The sequence below is a fragment of the Electrona antarctica genome (assembly GCF_951216825.1).
Source record: "Electrona antarctica genome assembly, chromosome: 7".
NCBI lineage: Eukaryota > Metazoa > Chordata > Actinopteri > Myctophiformes > Myctophidae > Electrona > Electrona antarctica.
This window is the reverse complement of record NC_136812.1, coordinates 40,573,131-40,595,864: the sequence shown is the minus strand read 5'-3', so window position 1 is coordinate 40,595,864 and position 22,734 is coordinate 40,573,131. Positions and strand designations below refer to the sequence as shown.

Genomic DNA, 22,734 nt, shown 5'->3' with positions numbered 1-22,734 from the left:
GAAAGTGTGTCAGTGATGCTGCAGTGCTGCGAAGTGACCACCACCAGCGGGTGGGCAGCACTGGGCAGTAAATAAATAACGTTTTACATGATATAAGTAGGCCAACCTGTCTGTCTGTACTTTTTTGAGTACCGTATTTGTGTTTATGGATACTGTTGTGACTAAAAATAAAAAACAAATTCTAAAAATGTTTAGGCTTCAGGAAATGTCCCCTAAACCCAAATAGTGAATAGTGAATAGCTGATTTTCGGTATTTTTGAAATAGGCCAGCTATACTACTACTACTACTACTACTACTACTACTAAATATAGCTGCAAGCATCTATAAGACGGGGTCAAGCCCAAAACGTAAAAAGCTATACGGAACGAAAATACATTGCATGGATGCTACTGGGACGTATCCCCAGTGATGTATCCCAAGGTCATCGTGGTTTCGGGTCTCGCGAACATCATACCCCTCACTCGGGTGACCCAGCCGGGGTGATCAAGTCCCGACTTACGTCCCAGTAGCTACCCTCGATCAGACCCACTAGGGAAAGACCAGGGCGTGAACTACTATGCCGGGACTGAGAGGTACTATTCTGGCATGTGGAGGGACTAGTCTCTGTGGGTTTGACTCCTGTCCGGGCCCCTCCTACGTCTCACCAGGTCCACTCCTGCTCTCACCAGGAGTACAGCTAGGACATGTGCGTTGCACCAGACTCCCAGCACCAGACACTTCATTCAGGAGTGGTGGATTCTTGAGCTGCAATGGTTCTGCAGGCTCCACCACTGGCCAACTTTAGTACTGCAGGCTCCACTTGCGGCTCGAATGGCCCTCCTAAAGGCCTCACCGAAGGTTTTTGGGCTTCCTCCTCACGGAGGATGCAGGCTGGGGCGCTAACCCATACTGCTCCCGGCCGGGGTGCCGTCTACATTCCGGCTGTCACCCGTCTCTCCAGTGGTCACAAGACTATACCTGGTTGTCACAATATACACACAAGCTATATAAACATTGATGACTGAAATAAATTAAGTAATACATAAAAATCACACCTGTGTGAAGTGAGGGGCGCTCTTATCATCGTACATCATCATGGCGTAAAATGACGTTTTGCTCAGACACATATGACGTAAATTCTCCATTCATTGTCAATTTGTCAATAGCATTTCATGTTTGTGTTAGGAAAATAAATCTACACTATAACCAGGGGTGTAGAGGGGGCACGCGGTGAGAGCCATCCCCCCACTTCTCTCATGTCTAGAATTATTATTTTGGCAAAAATATGTTTTTTGACTTGTCATTTAGGCCTACTTTTATGGATACGATTAAGCATTTAAACCGTGTTTCTAAATAGGCAATATGTAGATGAGCAAATTGGCTATTTTCTCCTAACACAGACATTAAATGCCATTGACAATGAATGGAGCGCCATAAGAGCAAAAGGGGTCTACTCTACGCCCTTTGGGCTTGACCCCTAATAATAATAAAAATCACACCTGTGTGAAGTGAGGGGTGCTCTTATCATCATACATCATCATACATCACATTCCATGCTCAACCAATCAAATCATCACAAATGTCATTCCAGCCAAGTTAGCCATGTTGTGCAGGGAACTAAAAATGAAAGAAATAATTTGGCCTGCATTTCATTTAGGTCCAAACGTGTCCCAAAACAGTATCAGTAGTTTTAATAAAAATTGTGGGATGCATGCGAGAGTGGAAATCTGACATGGGAGATGACCTCAAGAGGTTATAGTGGAGTCTGTGCTGCTGTATGTAATGGGCAGAGACATGGGTGCTCGCAGCAGGAAAAAAAGGCCCTGGATGGAGTCTACAAACAATCTACAACACAAGAAGGCTACGAAAATAAATGGCACTTTTATCATTTGCCACATGGGAATACCACGTCAGACATGTGGACCTCTATGGCGGTGACACCCTAGGGCGCCGTGATGCAAGTCCAGGGGTGCCTCTAAATACTTGGAGTCTACAGTAGGCCTAACCAAGTGTCTTCACCAAAAATAGCTGATCTACAAGCTTATCATAATGCGTCACGTTGTGAGCTTGTACATCTGCTATTTTTTGGTGAATGCCCCCCCCCCCCCCCCAGAATAGGAATGCTGGGGTTCAAATGGTTAAACACATGCACAAAAGTAAAAAAAGTACTAAGTGTTCCTTGTGACATACATCTAGGAGGACAGATTTACATATTTAACATGACATAAATAAGGTGCTATAAGCAACAATGTATCTCTCAGGGGCGCCGTGGATGAACAAGTTATTTACAAGGGTGACCTGAGCCAAAAACGTTTACTCTATGGAGGCCTCCCGTGTGTCACAGACACAGTCGGGGAGAGAAGGATGAGGCTGGCAGGGCACTGTGTACCCTCAGCCAGGCACACTGGTAGACACTGTGGGAGCCAAGGCACAGCTGGGAGAGGAAAGAGGCGCACTACCTACATAGACACAAGTCAGTGGTGGAAAGTATTAAATACATTTACTCAAGTAGTGTTACTACTTACTAGTGTTCCATTTTGAGGTCTCCTATATGTCCAGATTTTGGTGTGTGTAAACACAAACATTGATGACGAAGGTGAGGAGTGAGGATGCAAATTGTGATTGGCCGGAATGAGATGATGTATGATGTGTATGATGATGTATGATGATAAGAGTGCCCCTCACTTCACACGGGTGTGATTTTTACTTTACTGGAGTACTTTTCGATTTTCAAAAATATTACTTTTTCCACTACATCTCAGAGCAAATATTGTTTTACTCCACTACAATTATTTGAAAACTTTAGTTACTGTTACTTTGTAGATTTTGATTATTATTACAAAACCACTGAGTCAATTTGAATAACAATACTTTTTGTACTTTTGGCCTACTTAAGTAAATATTTAATACCGAACTTGTACTTGTAACACTATTTCTACTAATAGGGTATTATTGATACTTTAAAAAAAGAGTGTCTTGATACACTGTGGCATGACATTGGAAAACATTAAGAAAAACAATCTCACACATATTTCAGTTGACATTTACGAAAGGTGATATTTTATTCAGTTAAGATTCAAAATAAATGTATTCACACAAACACATAAGAGTAAATAGGCCAGAATAGCTCTTCATCCCATCCAAATTAAAAGAAAAGAAACCTTTAATGTAGTAGAACAATAGATGTCACATTATAATAAGCCTGATGCCAACCTGGTGTCTGGCTGTTGCCCCTTTTTGATAGAAATTGATCACTGAAGAGAACACATCTCATCTCTACTTCACTTGTTTCCATGGTGCCTGGGAAACATCCCATCCATTGAAATAAAAACATCATTCAAAAAACAGGAATAAAGCACATATTTACTGAACAGACTGAAAAATAGAAGACTTTTGTGCCTGAATATCCAGAGATAGCAGTAGCAGTAGTAGTAGTAGTAGTACGGTGAATTGTTTTTCATTGCTGTGATTGGTGCTACAGTGTAATAACCCAACCGATTGAAGCTGCAGAAGTGCTACATGATAAAATAAACCAGTAACACACAAAGGCAGACAGTGTGCAACCTCTCGTACACGCGGTAAAACTGTAACTTTAGCCCTATCTGGGATAAATCCGTCAAACTGGAGGTAGAAGTCGATTTTCCTGAGAAGTCGTAGAAGACAAAAGACTTTATTTAAACTCTGAATTTTCCAAGTTACACGGAAAACACCTGAAACCACACCCCCAAAACACGGCATGTCCATCAAGTGCTTCCCCAAAATAAGGATCACATTATTATTATTATTGTTGTTGTTAGACATCATCATTAATATTATAATTATTATCATATTAAATGGATAGATGTTATAAATGTCGTCTCTGTGTGCCCGGGCTTGCTACAGCAATTGTCCAAAAAGTGGTACAGCATGTCCTTAAAAGAAATAACAAAAAACTAAAATAAAAAATAAACATAATGTTTATAATAATAATAATAATAATAATATAAACACAATATAATTCCATAGCCCTAAAAAAAGCTATTTTCAGAAATATAATATTTAATAAATCTTCATACAGGTTAATTAAAACAATTGTCACAGCAGAAGGCATCTCGTTAAATTTCCATCATCGTATTTCCTTGTTGTGTTCACATGGCAAGTACAACACCGTGACAAAACAGTGGCAAGTTTCATGAGTTGAACGACAGGACAAGTCAAATATTGCATATATGTCTGAGATTACATATGTAGAGATTGTATATGATCCCAAAGCATTGGGATTGTAAAAGGACTTCATAAATGGGTATAGGAAAAAAAAAATCAACTGAATTCTATGATTGTGAGGTGTAACAAAACATTCCACCAGGGGGAGCTATGAACACGGTTTGGGAGCTCTACTTCTCTTGTTTCAGTTGTTGGGAGGTTACCACCAAAAAGGAAAAAAAACAAAAAAACAAAAAAATAATCAATTACAGGGTTCTATTATAATCACATTTCGGCTGATATCCGATTGTCAGCAGTCTTCACAATCTGTTTTTGTCTCATATCTGCTTGTGCCCAGAGCACACTACCAATGAACAAGCCACATTATTTTTACTTTCTTGTGTATTACTTCGTATATGGTGCTCTGTACTAAGGGTTGACAATATATTTTGCCCAAATATTTCAATCTGTGAGGTAGAAATTGGGACATATTCCAGTCAAAGGGATCTGCACGGTTTTGGAGGTACACAATGTTGTTGTAATTCATCCCCTGATTGTCACTTCCATTTTAAGTAGAAAAACAACAACATTACCCGACCTTCCCTGAGGATTCTGATGCACACGACACATCTTAAACCAGTGGTTCTCAAAGTGGGGTCCAGGGACTCCCAGGGGTCCTTGTGAGGGGGTTCCAGGCGGTCCTCAACTAAATCGTTGATAGCTAGGAAGTAGCTAGGAATCAAATGGAGCCTTATAGGTCTGTAACCCAACAGAGTTTACAAATGGACATTTGGTTCCATTTATACACTCTCTGAGTTATGGGGGTCCATGGACTAATTCATACCAAACTGAGGGTCATTGAAATTAAAACGTTTGAGAACCACTGTCTTGAAACCTCTACTCACGTACACGCCACTGTTTCTTCAAAATGCAGAGAGAGAGAGAGAGAGAGAGAGAGAAAGTCAGAGAGACTGAAAGAAAGAAAGAAAGAAAGAAAGAAAGAAAGAAAGAGAGAGAGAGAGAGAGAGTGGGAGAGAAAGAGAGAGAGATAGTGGGAGAGAGAAAGAGAGAGAGAGATAGTGGGAGAGAGAAAGAGACAGAGATAGTGGGAGCCGAGCGTTCAATTCAGTACCTTACTGCTCAAAAGCAAATATCTCAGGAGAGCCGTTGTGTGTCGATGGATATGTAATAAACATGGATCCCATCAAAAGAGCAGGTTTTTGAATGTTGCCCTGGGGACTCTAAGGTCACGCGTGGGGTCATCTAGAAGAGCAGCACTGACCCTTTTTAGATCAGCGGTGATTGAGTTCTCTCTTTCCTACCCCCACCCACCCACCTACCCTCACCTCCCACCCACATAATCCTATCTATACATCTACACATCTCTCTCTCTCACACACCACACACGCACACAGCATTTCTGTGTTTGATTGTCGGCCATTTCCCTGGACTGGACTAGGACATATCGTCATTGTCGGGTGGACAAAACCGTTACTTTTAAGGAAATGGGGGAAAAATAATCTGTGTTTCGTTGGATCCAATGTAGTTCTTATTTTGTCACAAAGCTCCTGTTAATACTTTTCATCGGTTCAATATTTATATATTAGCAGAGCCACATGTGCTATAATGCTCGACAGCGAGTGCCCGGCTTTCTCCGCACACCTATAAAATAAAGGCAAAAGAAATAAGCATCTCCAAGCTCACAACATGTTGTTAACACGGCGCGTTGTGAGCTTGGAGATCTGCTTTTTTCCTCACTATATATTAGCGCGACACATTATAAAATAGGGCCTTCATTTATGAAAAATATCAAAAAGATGAAATCTGGAGATACAACACTTCTGCCTGACAGCGACGATTTGCAAGCGAGGAAGGGAGGAAGAAGAAAGGGGGAGTATTCATCTCTAGAGGTTTATGTGCCATCAAACATCTAAAAATAATAATAAAAAAACAGAAAGAGAAAAAACACTCCACCTTTCTGCATCCTCTACAACAGTATCCTCCGATTGCATGGAGAGAAAGAACAACGGAAATGGGGGTTGGGGGGGGGGGTCCGGGGGGGTTTCTGCCCCAAATGTAAATAGATTACAGTGCTCAATATAGATACTGTCATTTACATCAGAATACGACATTCACGTCACATCCCCAGGGCAGAGGAGACGTAGCCCAAAGGCACAAGCTGTTTTATTCATGGGGTTTGTCTAACTGCTTTCTGCCTGACTCCACGCCGTCACACACATTGTACGGTAGTAGTGTATATAGCCCAGAGAATCTGAGAGGGGAATTTATCACTGCTCCAAACAAACTGAATTATAGGAGTCGGTCCCTGCACAAGACTGCTGTAATTGCATAGCTGACATCCTTATTGAAGGACGCCCCTGTCTGTGATTTGATTGATTTCTGTTAGACGTCCAACCACATGGTTGGACCATATCTCCTAACCACATGAACCCATAGCGTCCCTCCCTATTCCTGCCATGTGATAATAGGCGATAATAGCTACTACAAAATAAAATATATAGGGTTTAAGAGGCTGAGACTGTCTCTCGACTGTCATTTCAAATGGCATAATTTCTCTGGGACATAATACACAAGTCAATACCAAGTCTAGAGGATGGTGACCATGCAGAGGTTAATGGTACTGTACTGGCGTGAGTGAGAAGCAGATCATAAGGTGAGTGGAGCCATGTCCAGGAAAGGATGGCTTCTATCTGCAGCACCTCCTGCATACATCACCCGCTGAACTGGGTGTTCTGATAGAGCAAGGCCTCCAAGTGATGATTGGCTGTGTTACAGAATGATGGCCATTACGCTCAGCTAAAAATAGTAAAAGCACGCTAAATGGAGAAATGGTGCACTTTCCTACCACAACATGCAACGTTAAGGCCTCAGAATAATAGAAAGGTTATATTGTAAGCCAGGTTCTCTGAAAGGAGAGACTATCTCACTCCTCTCCGGCCAAGAGCCGCTCGGAGATACGTTTCTGATCGAGGTCAACTGGAGCGGCCAAGCATGCCACACGTCGTGCCTATGTACCCGCATGTACATCAGTGGGTGGCCACCACAGGTGAATATCCACATCAGCTGCCCCTTGTCGGGGTCAGTCCCCGTACATGTAGAATATGTATTGTGGAGAGATAGTCTAGTCTTGACACCATAGAGAACATAAACCTACTGCAACGCATGATTACTTCCTAGCTTCTGTAGGAAGAGAGTTGCTTTGTGTAGGAGACACAGAGTGAGAAAAAGGCTTTTCTTCTTGTAACAATCTATAACAGGCAAAAGTCAAGAGAGGTAACAACGGTTATAGTTTGAAAAGCTGATTAATTGATCTATTCTAGACCAAAACCGAGATAAACAAGTAGACGACATCGGATTACAAAGTGTCTACAGCACAACTGACATTTAATAAAAGGACAAAATAACCTAGCTGTACTGAGTGCGAGACGCTTCATTTACACTCCGTCATACAACCGTATCGCACACTGAAAATAGCCGACCTACGACCTTGTGCATGAGCTTGTCGATTGGCTATTTTTGGCATACAACAAAGTATAAATCAGGCTTAAGAACTAGGCCGCAGGTATGGATTACCCGGCCGTGACTGTACAATATCAAAAACCCCTGACTTAACGACATCTAAATAAAAACAGCCAAAGAACCACAAGACATTCTGTGTAAAATCCTTGAGTGACAGACAGACCAGAGCAGTCCTTAACGAGACCCTGTCCTCGTCACAGCTCTGATTAAGAAGCACTTGGATCAGAAAGAAGCACTGATGTCATGCAAACACAAAACGCCGTCTCATTTTCCTCGGACAGAGAAAACGAAAATAATAATAAATGTACGTGGTTTACCGTGGAGCACAGAGAACATGGATCATGTACATTAGTTCATACGTCATCAACATTAGTTTGTTGTGAAGCCCGGATTACTTTCTCTCCCGGCCCTGATTGTCTCTCGACCAAAAGCACAACCAACTGATGGGATTGTTCACGGTTTATTTTTTTCTTTACCTTCTTCTTTTCTCTCTCTCTCTCTCTCTCTCTCTCTCTCTCTCTCTTTCTCTTTTTTAAGGATTATTACTTTTTTTGGGGGGGACACAGGACTCCTTTACATATTGGACTCCAATATTCCAAATGGACCTTTACAGGTCTGTAACTCTGAGAGTACACTCTCAGAGATATAGATAGGAGTCCTAGAAATTAAAAGGTTTGAAAACCACTTCAATAGGAGATTATAGCTTTTTGTTTTTCGATTGAGCTCCTGCTCCATTAAATAAATTCTTCCTGCTCTTATCCCTGAAGAGCTACACATACAGGCATGTCGAGAGCAGCAGAGCACTACAGAGAGGTCATGACACAATAGAATCACATCACTAGAATCTGACCAAACAATAAACAAAAATAAAATAAAATAGAAATGCCAGAGAGAAAAATGAAAGATTTATCTTTCGCGAAAAGAGTCACTTTTGGAAAAGGCACTACTCTAGTTAGAGTGTTCCAGAAGTCTAGTGTGGGATACATACGTCACGTGTATATAAATATATATACAGTACATATATATATATATATATATATATATATATATAGGGGTGCAACAGTTAATCTAATTCATTGATTGAATCGATTATAATAAAATAAAAACCATTGATTACTTAAAGGTATATTCAGTGATTTCACTTAATTCAAATATCACTTTTTTCCCCTTCTTTTTTGGATGATCCTCCCTACTATAAAGTGTGCTGACCATATAAGGACTTCCTCCCTGTCCCCAGTGAGCCCCTGGGGTCAAATAACCCTAGTTTCGGTTTGGGCTTTGGGTGGCAAAGCCTTCATCCAATCAGGATGAGAGGAGCCTTCCTCCAACCATGATCGAGCGGCGGCGGGCCTTGGTGCACATGCTGTTGGCCTGTTGCACTTCCCCCCACTGTAGTGTGTGCATGTACACATCTTGTTACCGGGGGGTTTTCCAAATCACTGAATGCTCCTTTAAGTAATTGAGTAGCATAAATGTGCTGTCCAATGTGCTGTCCAATACAGCTGCAAGTGCAACAGTTAACCACTTTCAATCTGGTATCCCTGTGTTGGGAAGATAAGAAGATAATCCATAGTTGCAACCCTAATATATATATCGCCGTTGGCGGGCAGAAAACCTCTCATCTCCCATAATCTAACTTTTTGTGTTTAGTTTTGTTGCTGTGGTAAATGAACACCCTGCCTGATCACCTGCAGCGTCACACACAAGCATCAAAAGCAGCAGATCCACCAGCTCGAAACCGCGACAGCTCGTGGATCTGCTACTTTTGATGCTTTTGAGTTTGAATCCCGACCATTAACCCATTTTGGGCGGGAACCCCTTTTGGTGTTTTAAACATTATGTTGTAATTTAGCTATTGAAAAATAGCAGATCTACAAGCTCATAGCGCGCCACCGAGTGGCGCGCTATGAACTTGCAGGTCTGCTATTTTTGAAAAATCGTTAAAATGTGCCTCAAATCTTTCCGAAAATTGTCATGATTTAGAAAACTTTTTTTTTTAAATTTCGACGTCAGGCCTAAATGGGTTAAAACAGTTTTGGACATGTGAGGTTTCCACCCGACAGAGACGATACACAGCATACTGTACACCATACTGTACACCATACTGTACACCACACCATGTAACCATGTGGAGAGAAGGGGATGTGAATACATGACACGCTGTCTTTGGGTTCAGAGTGAGTGCTGCTACTGAACCATGCAAACGAACAATGTCTTTATGGAACATGCTGAGGTCACAACGGTAGTTTTGTTATATATGCCCTGAAGAAAATAACATAATATTCCTTTAAAGCTTCTCTGATTAAAAATAGAAGGATATTCATAATTTTCATCTTTTTGTTTTTTTTTGTTTCGTTTTTTTCCAAAGAAATCCTAAATATATAAATTCATATATTTTTTGCAGTGAGAGGATTGTTAATGATTACAATAACGATAATAACAACAATAGTGAGAATAACAATAATGATAATAATGATAGTTTTGATAATAAAAACAAAACAGCTGTCCTCTGAAGGAGAAGCGTGGCTGTCAGTCAGTAGCTGTCTGTGTGTGTGTGTGTGTGTGTGTGTGTGTGTGTGTGTGTGTGTGTGTGTGTGTGTGTGTGTGTGTGTGTGTGTGTGTGTGTGCGCGCGTGTGTGTGTGTGTGTGTGTGTGTGCGCGTGTGTGTGTGTGTGTGTAAACAGTGCATTACCCTTCCTTGTTATTATTAAATTCTTTTGTTCTTCGGATATTCTGTACATTTATGTAGAAATAAATTATTCACAGGTTGTGCATATATCTCATTTTTCACATACTGACTCTCCATTCGATATAATATTTTTCCTTTTGGCTAAAGAACAAAAGAGGGGAGCTTTCTGAGAAGAAAAACCTGAGATAGTGTACTTCAAGTGGTCTGACGTCTTTCAGCTTTGTGTGTGTCTGTACAGTGTGTGTGTGTGTCTGTACAGTGTGTGTGTGTGTGTGTGTGTGTGTGTGTGTGTGTGTGTGTGTGTGTGTGTGTGTGTGTGTGTGTTTTGGCATATACCATGTAGAAAATGAGGTTGGTTTTTGGCTTTAGTTAGCGTGGTGATAAAAAAGGGGTGTAAGGTGGGTGGGAGTTGTTAAGACGATGGGTGGGTTGAGGTAGGTGTGTGAGGGGGCTGCTGTTGCTGGGGGCCCATGCTGCGAGGGCCGGGGCCCTTGCCGATACCGGAGGCCCCTGAGGAGGCTGACCGTGCTGCCTGAGCAAAAAGGACACCTGTTAAATGACACAACACAATTCAAGTTAGTTCGGTAACTTTCCATTATCACACGGCTTGGTCCAATGCTTGGTTCCGATTGGTCAATCACTGAATTCAGCGGTGTGTTATTTTTGAATAATGCCTGGTGAGTTCAATAACGGGCTAATCAAAGACTGCTTGTGCCACATGGTAAACATGAATGCTTTCATTACCGTGAGCAATGAAATGTTTCCTTTTGTTGTTACTTTTGGGTCCATTTATTAATTTCTTTATTAAGAAGCTAAGCGTGTGATAAAGACCTCTCTGATATCGCGTATTATTTCTCAACAATGACCGGCTTCTCAGGGTTCATGGAGGGTGTTCCAAATGGACCCTTAAGGTGGTTGCACACTGGACGCGTTTTTCGGAAAACCGATGGAGAAACGCCGCTAAAAATCCGACAATCGCGCCCGGTATGTAGGGACCTTTACACGACACGAGAGTTATGGGTGTCCTCGAAATGAAAACGTTTATGAACCAATGCAATAAGAAATGCATCATTAGAATTAAACAAGACACAGGTGGGGACATTTGGGGCAAAGGATGTGGTATACATTACATGGACACACGGGTACCATATGTGCTATTAAGTTTTGTTTGTGTTTGTTTTGTTTACAATTGTTGGTAAACAGTAGACATGCAACTTAAATGTTTGCCTGGTCTGTGATGATATGTATGTTTGCTGCTACAGATACATTTTTGATTACCCGTTATTGATTTTGTTGACTTGATGTGATTTTAAATTGTCTCCACATGTACTGACTGTGCTGTGCAACAAATGACCTGTCAGAGAACATTGAAGTCTAAGCCTGTCTAAGCACGTAAATACATGAATAAATAAATATACATAAATCCTGATTGCAATCAAGGTCAAGTGTAGATTAGTATTAACCCATTTTGGGCGGGAACCCCTTTTGGTGTTAGCATTAGATCTACAAGCTCATGGCGCGCTACCGAGTGGCGCGCTACGAGCTTGTAGGTCTGCTATTTTTGAAAAATCGAAGAACGACTGACATAGAAACAGCTTTTTCAGAAAACTGTCAGGATGTAGAAGACATTTTTAGAATCTGAAGTAAGGGAGTGAGAGGAGCCAGTGAGGTGGATGGGGTCAGGTGATGTTGGGGCGGAGGTTACATATACTGACCGGTGTACACCACTCCATTCAGCTCCACTGACATGCTGATGCTGCTCATGCCGTTGGTGGTCAGGTTGAGCGCAGAGTCCTGTCTGCTGTCTCCTAGGACACGCACACACGCACGCACACACACACACACACACACACACACACACACACACACACACACACACACACACACACACACACACACACACACACACACACACACACACACACACACACACACACACACACACACACACACACACACACACACACACACACACACACACACACACACACACACACACAGAAAAGGTCCTTTAGCAACAGACTGTTAACACTTTCCCTCCCATTCATGAGTTACACGAGTTAATTGATTGTAGAAGAGCTTCCCTCCCAATAACGAGTTACGTTTTCATTGTTTAATTTGCGTTTTTAATACGTTTTAAGACTTGCATGGTTTCCATCGGACAGAGTGTGATAGGTGACGCGTTTTGATGACGTCATCGGAAAATCATGCAGAGGATTCTGGGAAATTGAGGCCCAATGCATTCCAATGGCGGCGGTGGTGCGGTCGACTATGCTTAGATGTCTATTTTAGATGGGTTGTTTTTGAATTATTATTACGTTTTTTGTATTGATGTCTCTATATGAGAACATCTTAATTTCCCCTCAGGCTGAATAAAGTACAGTATGTATTTCATCATGGAGTCTGGGGTTTTGTGTCTTGCTCAAGAGCACTTTGGTGGCGGGGCCATGCATCAATTGAACCAGAAACCTTGAATGTGGAAATGCTTCATTTATGCTCCATCACACGGCAGTATCGCCCTGCCTTAAAATAAACAATCTTCCAGTTATCGTCGCAATGTGTTAACAACATGATCACTTCTTTAAAAAATATATATACACTTGTTCCACCTTAGGCTGCACACTTCTGTAGAAGCTCCACGAGTTTACCACACATCTTAATGTCAACCTAAAATGTCATCTGTTACATAAACCAACAATAACAAAAACATCTTTAAATCACCCTGCACATCTACTGTGAGGACTGAGGAGTCACTCCTTAACAGATCATAAGACAAATCTGTTTATATCTCATAAAAAACACAAATCTGGGCAATCCAAGTGCAGATGGTCATAAATGTGCAGGTACCCTGTATACTATACACTTGTACTGTAAGTTGGTTTGTTTACTGTTGAGTGAGAAAACAATGTTGTACATTAAGCTAATCATCTGTGGACCGCCCTACTGTATCCCCTCTGGGTCTGGTACTACCCGTTTCATAACTGCAGTAATAATGATAAGACAAACAAAATTTCCCACATGGTATCAATTAAGGTCTGTCTGTCTGTCTGTCTGTCTGTCTGTCTGTCTGTCTGTCTGTCTGTCTGTCTGTCTGTCTGTCTGTCTGTCTGTCTGTCTGTCTGTCTGTCTGTCTGTCTGTCTGTCTGTCTGTCTGTCTGTCTGTCTGTCTGTCTAAAACACTGCAGCTCAACACTCTACAACCCAAAAACAACAACCCTACACCTGCCAAAGCCACCGGCAAAGATTGTACAGAAACCTATATGTTATTTCCCTGAATCCTCCTACGTGCGGTACGATTTCTTTTTTTTTATTACTTGAGTGACTTAAGTTCCTCACGTGCCAACGTATGAGGAAGAGTGAGTGAGATGTGTCTCAGGTAAAGGCTGGCGTAATTCAATTCAACATCTGTTGGTGTTGCGTGAGATGGCAGTGCGACACAGGATGTCCTGACCACACGGATAGTGACACTTCCTCTTGTCAGCATCAGCAGCTGAAGGAGACCCAGCATCTTTTAAAGCTTTACATATTCACACTCACGCATCCAGCCTGTATTTATAGTACATTTATTTCTCTAGTAGAGCTAAGCGGTAGTTGGTGGTTTTGTAGGGCTGCTTCATTGTACAGTAGTTCATGACTTACATTTATATCAGGGGGGTTTTTATACCGCAAGCCTTGAACTCAGCAATGACATCATACTCTGTAGTGCAGCTAACTTCAATGGCCTAGCCGTGTGCAGTGCAGCAGTCTCTGTACAGCAAGCTTACAAGGTGAACAGCATGTCAGCGGCGGACAAAAAGCCTCTTGAAACAGATCAGCTACTCTTGAAAAATCTTGACAAATGTTGACAAAATTAATGTTCTTAACCCATTTTTGGCGGGAACCCCTTTTGGTGTTTTAAAACATTATGTTATAATTTAGCTATTGAAAAATAGCAGATCTACATGCTCATAGCGCGCCACCGAGTGGCGCGCCTGTAGCGCGCCACTCGGTGGCTATGAGCACTCGGTGGCTATGAGCGCCTGTTTCAGAAAACTGGAAAATTTAGAAGATTGTTTTTTAATTTTGAGGTCAGGCCTAAATGGGTTAAATGGGTTTTAGTGGAGAGTGAGACAGTATAACTCAGCATTAACACTACGAGCGGCATAAACGGAGGTCTCCGTCCTATCAAATAATCCCGCTCGTCCCCAGGACGGAGATTAATCACAGGACGGAACATTAAAGGTATCATAACCGAGCACACACCACAGGCTGGGAGCGTCGATTGGGCAACATTCGATGTCATTTCCGGTTGGGACGTCATCCAAAGTGGTCCCCCCTCCATTTTAGTGGATGAGAGGAAAAAAATCTTCAAATGTGAATAACTCTTGATCTAAATCATTCCGTCCAATTCTAACCAAAGATTAGGTTTTCGACGGCCCATCGCGGTCCCGTTGTGTTAGAACTTAGAAGTAATCATACTTCCCGTTGTTGTCGCTCCCCTCGGCGGTGTTTTGGCTACATCTAGTTACTTCAACTACATCCAAGATGGCGCCTTGTGCACCTTGAAATGATCCCTGAAGAAACTAATCACTGAGCGTCCTGATTTAATGGTTACAAATACCCCCGGGCGTTCTAGGTGTTAACCATTAGCCAATGCAATGACATTGCATTGGGTTTGGCGGTGTGACTGATGACCAAGCTGAACAGTGAACCGCTTACATAGACCACCTACTGTACTGTAAGTGAACCAGTTAGATCGTGAGAGTATGTGTAAGGTTGTTAGCAAATGAGAATGAAGGAGCTGAGTTAGTTGAACGCTGAATGAAGGAGGCTATGAGAGAGAGGCTAACAGTTAATGAACACCTCCACCTCTCCTGCGTGCGTGCATACCTGTGTGTGTGCGTGCGTGTATGTGTTCGTGTGTGTGTGTGCGTGTGACTACCTTGGTTGCTGATGCGTATGTTCATGGGCATCTGAGCGGTCATGGCCAGCAGGTTGTGCTGTAGAGCTCTCTGCAGTAACCGCTGGTGCTCCTCTGCAGGCAGAGCCATCCTCTTCTCCGGCGGCTCCCCAGACTCCAGCTTATCTCGGAGCTGCTCCAGAGCTGCCACCTGCACCCACGTCAGGAAAAAACAATTGAATTTGTTTTTAATTCATGAAAAGTTTCGCTTTTTTGGGAATGTTTCTTTGAAAATGTTTTAAAATGTGTCCGCAACCTGTGGGTTGTTTGGGAAACAGTGCTGTAGGTTACCAACTAAGGTGTTAAGTGAAGTCATATTGCAGTGTCAGCCTCAGGCTTCACAGTCATTGGGGATGGATGAGAGCAGATCCAATATATATTTAATGAACGCTATAAGAACAAAATCAATATTTTGACATTGAACGGGCTCTTTCTTTCAACCGTATGAAGGAAAATATGTCTGATTTCAGTGAATAGACGTACAACCTTGTTGAGAATGTTGAGAGAAAATGTGTCAATACAGAGACATTTCAAACATCAAACACTGATCCATAGTCTGGTCCATAAATATTACATTGCAGCCAGCACACAATATAACTAATGTTCAGTACTTAATAGATCAGTGGTTCTCAAGCCCTTTAACCCATTTTGGGTGTTTTAAGCATTATGTTATGCTTTAGCTATTTAAAAATAGCAGATCTACAAGCTCATAGCGCGGCACCGAGTGCCGCGCTACGAGCTTGTAGGTCTGCTATTTTTGAAAAATCGTGAAAATGTGGCGCAAGTCTTTGAATATATATTCTTTCAGAGCGAACGTTTTAAACTCAAATCTTTGCTTCTGGTACGGGGGGTCCCTGGAACAACATATTTTGAGATGGAGGTCGGCGGCCAAATACATACATTTTTTGGGGTTCTTGACATGAAATATTGAGCACCACTGATACAGAAACATGAGGTATTCCTGTCAGGATTTAGAAGACATTTTTTTAATTTTGACGTCAAGCCTAAATGGGTTAATTTCAAGGCCCCCCCAGTTTTGTATGCATTGTATTGCGTGAGAACAAATGGAACCAAATGGTTGTACACTCTCAGAGTTACTATTAAGTGTCAATATTATACTATAAAGGTTTAGCTGGGGACTATAGCTCACTGGAATAAATTGGAATAAATAATGTTTAAAATAAAAACATAAACTAAAGAAAGGTTACCTGTGCAGCCATGGCTGCCTGTGCAGCGACGGCCTGTACTGCAGCGACAGAGTGACTCGTCATGGCACCGACCGGCAGGCGCCCCATTCCCATTGGCAGGATGTGATGACCACCGTCCTCTTCTGGTGGAACGGCACACACAGAACAGAGAAGAGCCCACAGGTTAAAACAGCTTCACTTCAGTTAAAGCCCTTAATTAACCCGCCTATATGCTTTGTTGACCCGGATTCCCAAGGGCTGTATACTTTCAGTCTGCTCCTTTTTCTTACTCTTCTACCTCAAATCTCTTAGCCAAAAACTAGCCGCTTTATTGCGACACGTTGTGAGCTTGTAGATCGTCTTTTTTCCCCCAGACGAAATAGGCTCTGGGAATCATGCTCCGATTTCAGAGGACTCTGGTTTTGACATCACAGTCAGAGTAGATACTCATCAACTAACATTGCCATTTTCATCTATCTATCTACCTATCTACCTATCTACCTATCTATCTATCTATCTATCTATCTATCTATCTATCTATCTATCTATAAATGCATCACGTCTCTGTACGTCAGTAATCCACATAACTCGGAAACCGTTCGCCCCACTGACTTCAAATTTGCCTCTGGCCAGGCTCTGGACTGTTCTGACATCTGCGACTCCATATTTGGGCATGCCTGACAAAGAACTCCATATATGGGAATAAAAGGGAGACAGACATAATAACTGGGTGGAGCATTCATTTCCAACTTCGCATCGTTCCAAGCAAGAGTCGCGACACGCTTTGATGTTGCCGCAAAGCGGGGTGCTATGGGCTATAGTAACATTGGAACTATCCCATTGAGATAGAATGAGCACTTCTGCATTCTGAATACGACCCACTACTTTTATAAATGACCCACTACTTTTATAAACGTTGTGCCATTGTGCAGTGCTCTGAATTTCCTAATGGCGACGCTCCCATGAACTGCCCTGAACCTGGACGAAGGACCAGGGAACGCCTACGAACTGTGGGTTGGGGGTCCCAACCCACAGTTTGCGCACCACTGGGCTAGGCCATACGGGTCTATAGCTGAACATTATTCTTCACACAACCGTCTACGGCCGCCAAAACATTTGGGAGTCAACAACAACGTTTTCCAAATTCTTCCAGACTTTGTTATGGAGTTCCCACCCGCATAATACTTTGAGAAAATACATAAATAAAAATAGCCGAAATCATTTTCCATACTCCCCCAGACGTGTGTAGACACCTGATATCAATGTGGAAAAACTTCAGCGCTAACCGTCAAGGTTGTGTAACCGTCTGTAATTGTTGTATAACTGTCTGCATGTGTTGTGCAACCGTCTATAAACCTTGACAATATTGACATGTAGCCAATTCGGACCAATCAAACAAACAACTTTTTCACACGGAGAAGTCCGTGGTGCCTCTGTCTCTCTGTTTAGACTGGGCTAAACTCTTACCCAAGAGCAGTGGTTCTCAAACGTTTTAATTTCCAGTACCGCCATAACTCTCAGAGTTACAGACCTGTAAGGGTCCATTTGGAACCCTGGGTGTCCCTGGACCCCACTTTGAGAACCACTGCCACACAAGAGGATCCAGGATTTCTTTGTTTCATCACTTCCAATTGCACTTGCTTAACCTGTATGAGTTCTCTTTCCTGATTGGATACAATTGGCATCCTGACCTGAAAATGTATTGTCTGTTTACTAAAGAGCTAGAGAGACAAGGTTGAGCCCTGTTACTGAACAAACACTAGTGATTACTATGGGGATGTAGAGCCATTTAAAACACATTCAAACTGGGAAAGCATCTGTCATTTTAGATTTTTGCGTTGGCTATAAAAACAATAGCGGATATACAAGCTCACAACGTGGCATTTCATGCCACGCTGCTAGCTTGTGCATCTGCTATTTCTTAAATGTTTTAGAACAATCTTGAAGGTGTGATGATGATAACTACCCATTTAGAAAGGCATTCGTAGAATCGGCCTCAGGTCTTAATGGGCCATTTTAACATGAAAAAAGTAGCACTTACACCACCACAATTCACCTTTTTTGATTTTGTGGAGGGGGGTGAGCGAGGCTCCGTTGGTGCCCGGCATGCCGTGATGCAACGTGGGCATGCCGGGGAGCTTGGGCGAGGAGAGCATGGTGGGCGTGCCGTTGGGCGAGTAGGTGAACAGGGAGCTGCCGAAGCTCTGCCGCCGGCCCTCGCGCCTGTTGCTGTCGATGGCCGCCTGCAGCTCGTTGGGGTTGCTGAGCGCCCGCTTGTCACATTCGTACGGGTAGAGGTACTTCATGTATCTGTGAGGGAGAGACGCGAGTTCAGTCGGTTGGTTGGTTTGTGTATCAAACACTCGGTCCCCAATAATACTCATCGTGAGATTGCACCATTTCTGTCTTACACAGTGTGTGTCTGTGTGTGTGTGTGTGTGTGTGTGTGTGTGTGTGTGTGTGTGTGTGTGTGTGTGTGTGTGTGTGTGTGTGTGTGTGTGTGTGTGTGTATGCGTGTACACACACAGATCATCGACGGGGTATATATCAGACCCGTCAGCAGTGAGTGGTGCTGTACTGTATGTGTGTGTGTGTGTGTGTGTGTGTGTGTGTGTGTGTGTGTGTGTGTGCGTGCGTGCGTGCGTGCGTGCGTGCGTGCGTGCGTGCGTGCGTGCGTGCGTGCGTGCGTGCGTGCGTGCGTGCGTGCGTGCGTGCGTGCGTGCGTGCGTGCGTGCGTGCGTGTGTTGTGTGTGTGTGTGTGTGTGTGTGTGTGTGTGTGTGTGTGTGTGTGTGTGTGTGTGTGTATGCGTGCGTGTGCGTGCGTGACGTGTGCACTGACTGTGTTCGGAGCGTGAAGGCTGCGCTGGTGATGGAGGTGGGCAGGTTCAGACCCTTGGTGATCTCTCGCCACAGCTTCTTGTTGATGACCTCCACCAGGCCTCCCTTCTCGGTCACCAGCTGGTACAACATGTACAGATCCAGCACCTGCTTGGCCATGATGGGGATGCGGTTCACTGGGGTCCCTGTGTGATGGGAGGGGGTCACATACACAACAACACAGGTCAAAAGGTTGGCAAAGAAGGGGCAGAAATAAAGCCATTTTGAATGTGTCATTACTCATTACTGGGAGATTTGTAGAACGGTAGACACATGGTGGTGGAAAAAAACCCTCACATTCTTTGCTTAAGTAAAAGTATCAATGTAGTATCAAGTAGAAAGTGCAGAATGTCTTTTTTACATTTTTAAAATGTATAAAAGATTTTTTTAGCAATTAGCAGATCTACAAGCTCACGTATTGCGATGCGACACATGAGCTTGTAGATCTGCTATTTTCTAAAAATCTTTTATACATTTTAAAAATGTAATTGCTTTTAAAAATGTAATGGCTGGCAGTAACATGTGCCATGTGCAGGGTAGAGAAATGATTTGATCACACACGAGACTCCAAAGTCGATTTTTAGCAGTGTGCCGGCAGATAAGATTAGATAACATCAAGGAACATATAGATTTATGAATAAGGTCAGTACCAAGTCACCTACTGTATCTACACTATAATCTGATGATAAGGATGCAGTCATGTCTCCTATACTCAGTCGTCATGACACCCTTTGAAATATCAACATCTGAAACTGTAATAGTGAAGCCTGCATCATATCGTCCGAGAAGCAATGTACATAATTGCGTTATTGGACCCGAAGAAGTGGTTAGACATCTGTGTGTCTGTGAGGGATGATGTTCCCTCTGGTGATCGGAATATTACATTCGGTCAACTCGACTCGACTCCAAGGTTCAGCAAATATTAAAGCATAAATCCTTGGAGGTGTGTGTGTGTGTGTGTGTGTGTGTGTGTGTGTGTGTGTGTGTGTGTGTGTGTGTTGGTAACAGAAGATCGTGGAAACCGCGGTGACAGATAAACCATCAGGTTGTCATAACGGAATTGTATGATGCTGACTGAAGGATGTGTCGGGCTACAGGTCCATGTGCCCTTAGTAAATTAAAGAGTTAATTAAAGACTTGCTCTGCTGAAGGAAAGTTATGCCATGTCTGTTTTGATGGATTGAACATGTGTCTGTTGAACGGTTTGAGAACAGAAATTGTTTTGATAGAAAATGCTGCTATTTTTCCCAAAGTGACTGCAAAAGATTGGTGCTATTTGTTTCAAAAAGCTTTATACCCTGTATAATGACAGCATGTATATATATGTGACATAGCTCTGTTTACACATAGCTGGCTCTGTTTGTGCTGTATACACCCCCCCCCCCAACTGTATATACTTTCCCCATTTTCAACTGCTTTGGCCGCCCTAGTGGCGAAAAATACAACTTCTGGGAACTCAGATTATGGCAATGTAAACTTGTGTTTTCTCATGCCAATAAAGCTCCTTTGAATTGAATTGAGACAGTTTTATTGTCAGTGTAAACAAGGCAGGTATTTAAGACACTTGCCAATAAGTGTGAGTCAGCTAACATCTATATAAATACCCCAGTCTTGTGTATTTGTGTACATCAGGGGTTTTCAACTGATTGTGAACCAGGGACCTCCACCCTGACTCAACCTGGGGACCACTGTTGTGTTGGGATGGGATATGGGCTAAGATTAGTGCTTTCGTAAACACTTATACAGTACATGTTTCTCAACCGATGGTCTACGTACTACTAGTGGTCCATGGCATAATTGGCCTGCAAGTGGGCCATGGGGAAATGTTTTAAATATAAATAAAATGCCTTTGTTAAATGTATTAAAATATGTTTAAATAACACAGTATTTCAAATGTAAGAAAATATTTGAATTAATAGCTAATAAAAAGATTAAATCATGACTGTTAAGGGCTTGATTTCATTCACTGCACAATACTACGTGCAACAACAAAGTATATTAAGCCCAAGCATTATTTAACCGTAATATACAGTATCCTATCCCATGGTTACCCTTATTCCTTATTCTATTCTCTTACTTTATCCAACATTCCTTTAAACTCAGGTGAACTGATATGCAGTACTGATGACATGATTATATGGGCACATTTCCCATTAATGATGACTCAATCAGGGAAGCTGGTACACTGACATTCTAACTCCCTTTTCTGTGGAATTTCTAAACCTCAGAATTCCCAGTAAGTGACAACATTGACACACTTCCACGGAACACGGAACAGTGCCCACAAGTTTAGTGCACTGTTCTGTGGAAGATAATACAAAGTCTTCAATTTGCTACCACATGCAATGAAATGAAATGAAATGATGAAATGATACCTTCACGGACCACCACCAGTGGTCCACGGACCACCTGTTGAAAACCCCTGGTATACATTATATCCGAGAGGAAACCCCAATGCCAGCTATATAGATAATGTTTTTCCTCATAATTGCATGTTTTTAATATATTGCAATGTAAGTTTTATTGTACTGATTATTGCCGATTTGAGAGTTCCTTTATTTGATGTAATGCAAAAACAAGAACCTGAGCTAGTCTGGGAAGATGATGGCCAGAAGTTGGTTGTTTAATTATGAAGTACCCTATTGGCCTTAATATAAGATTATGTTTTTTCCCAATGGAAATATCATAAAAAATGGGTTCATAGGCCTGGGCCATGGCTCAGTGGTCCAGGCACAATGGCTGGTAATCCAGTCTGGCAGTGTGCCGCGGGTTCGACTCCCGATCCCAATAGCCTTTACTGCATGTCTTCCCCCCATCTCTCTCCCCATTTCCTGTCAGCCTACTGTCTGTCCCACCATAAAATATATATTTAAAAAAAAAGGCGAAAGCCACAACAAAAAAAAATATATAAAAATAAATGGGGTCATATTATAATCGGGGATAATGTTGTATTTTAAGTTTGGTTGTATTGATGTAATCTGCCATTAATTACAGTATTGAGTGTTCAAGTTGGTTATTGGTTTCATCATTGTTTGTGAATTGTCGGTCAAATGAAATGTAAAGGTGTCCTGTAAGTCCATATGGCCTGGGCATCCTTGGGAAGCATGACACACTTCAATAAAGAAAAATCAATCCATCATGTATTCTCCTACTGTACTGTGTATCACTTTGGCTCAATGTACTAACTATCCTATTGTAGAAGTTAAAACATGTCTAAGTAATGTTCTCTAACAGGCCTGCAGAGGGGGCTGTCATATTCTGAGAATGATTCCAGTAGACCCGCCCATCCATTGCTTTGTCTTTCTTTTTTTTGTTCATTCTATTTTTTCATTTACCATCA

The 22,734-nt window shown here is 42.3% G+C and overlaps 1 protein-coding gene across 1 annotated transcript in view; it reads right to left on the bottom strand.

Annotated features, from left to right (window-relative positions):
• Positions 1 to 9,841: 9,841 nt before the first annotated feature.
• Positions 9,842 to 22,734, bottom strand: part of arid3a (AT-rich interactive domain 3A) — a 47,390-nt gene continuing 34,497 nt past the window's right edge. The window contains exons 6-11 of the mRNA XM_079505520.1: positions 19,357 to 19,540; positions 18,574 to 18,827; positions 16,539 to 16,660; positions 15,313 to 15,481; positions 12,107 to 12,199; positions 9,842 to 10,940 (exon numbers count right to left, since the gene is read on the bottom strand). Of these exons, the coding sequence (XP_079361646.1) occupies positions 10,804 to 10,940; positions 12,107 to 12,199; positions 15,313 to 15,481; positions 16,539 to 16,660; positions 18,574 to 18,827; positions 19,357 to 19,540 (959 nt within the window). The 3' untranslated portion in view covers positions 9,842 to 10,803. The remainder of the gene's footprint in view (positions 10,941 to 12,106; positions 12,200 to 15,312; positions 15,482 to 16,538; positions 16,661 to 18,573; positions 18,828 to 19,356; positions 19,541 to 22,734) is intronic.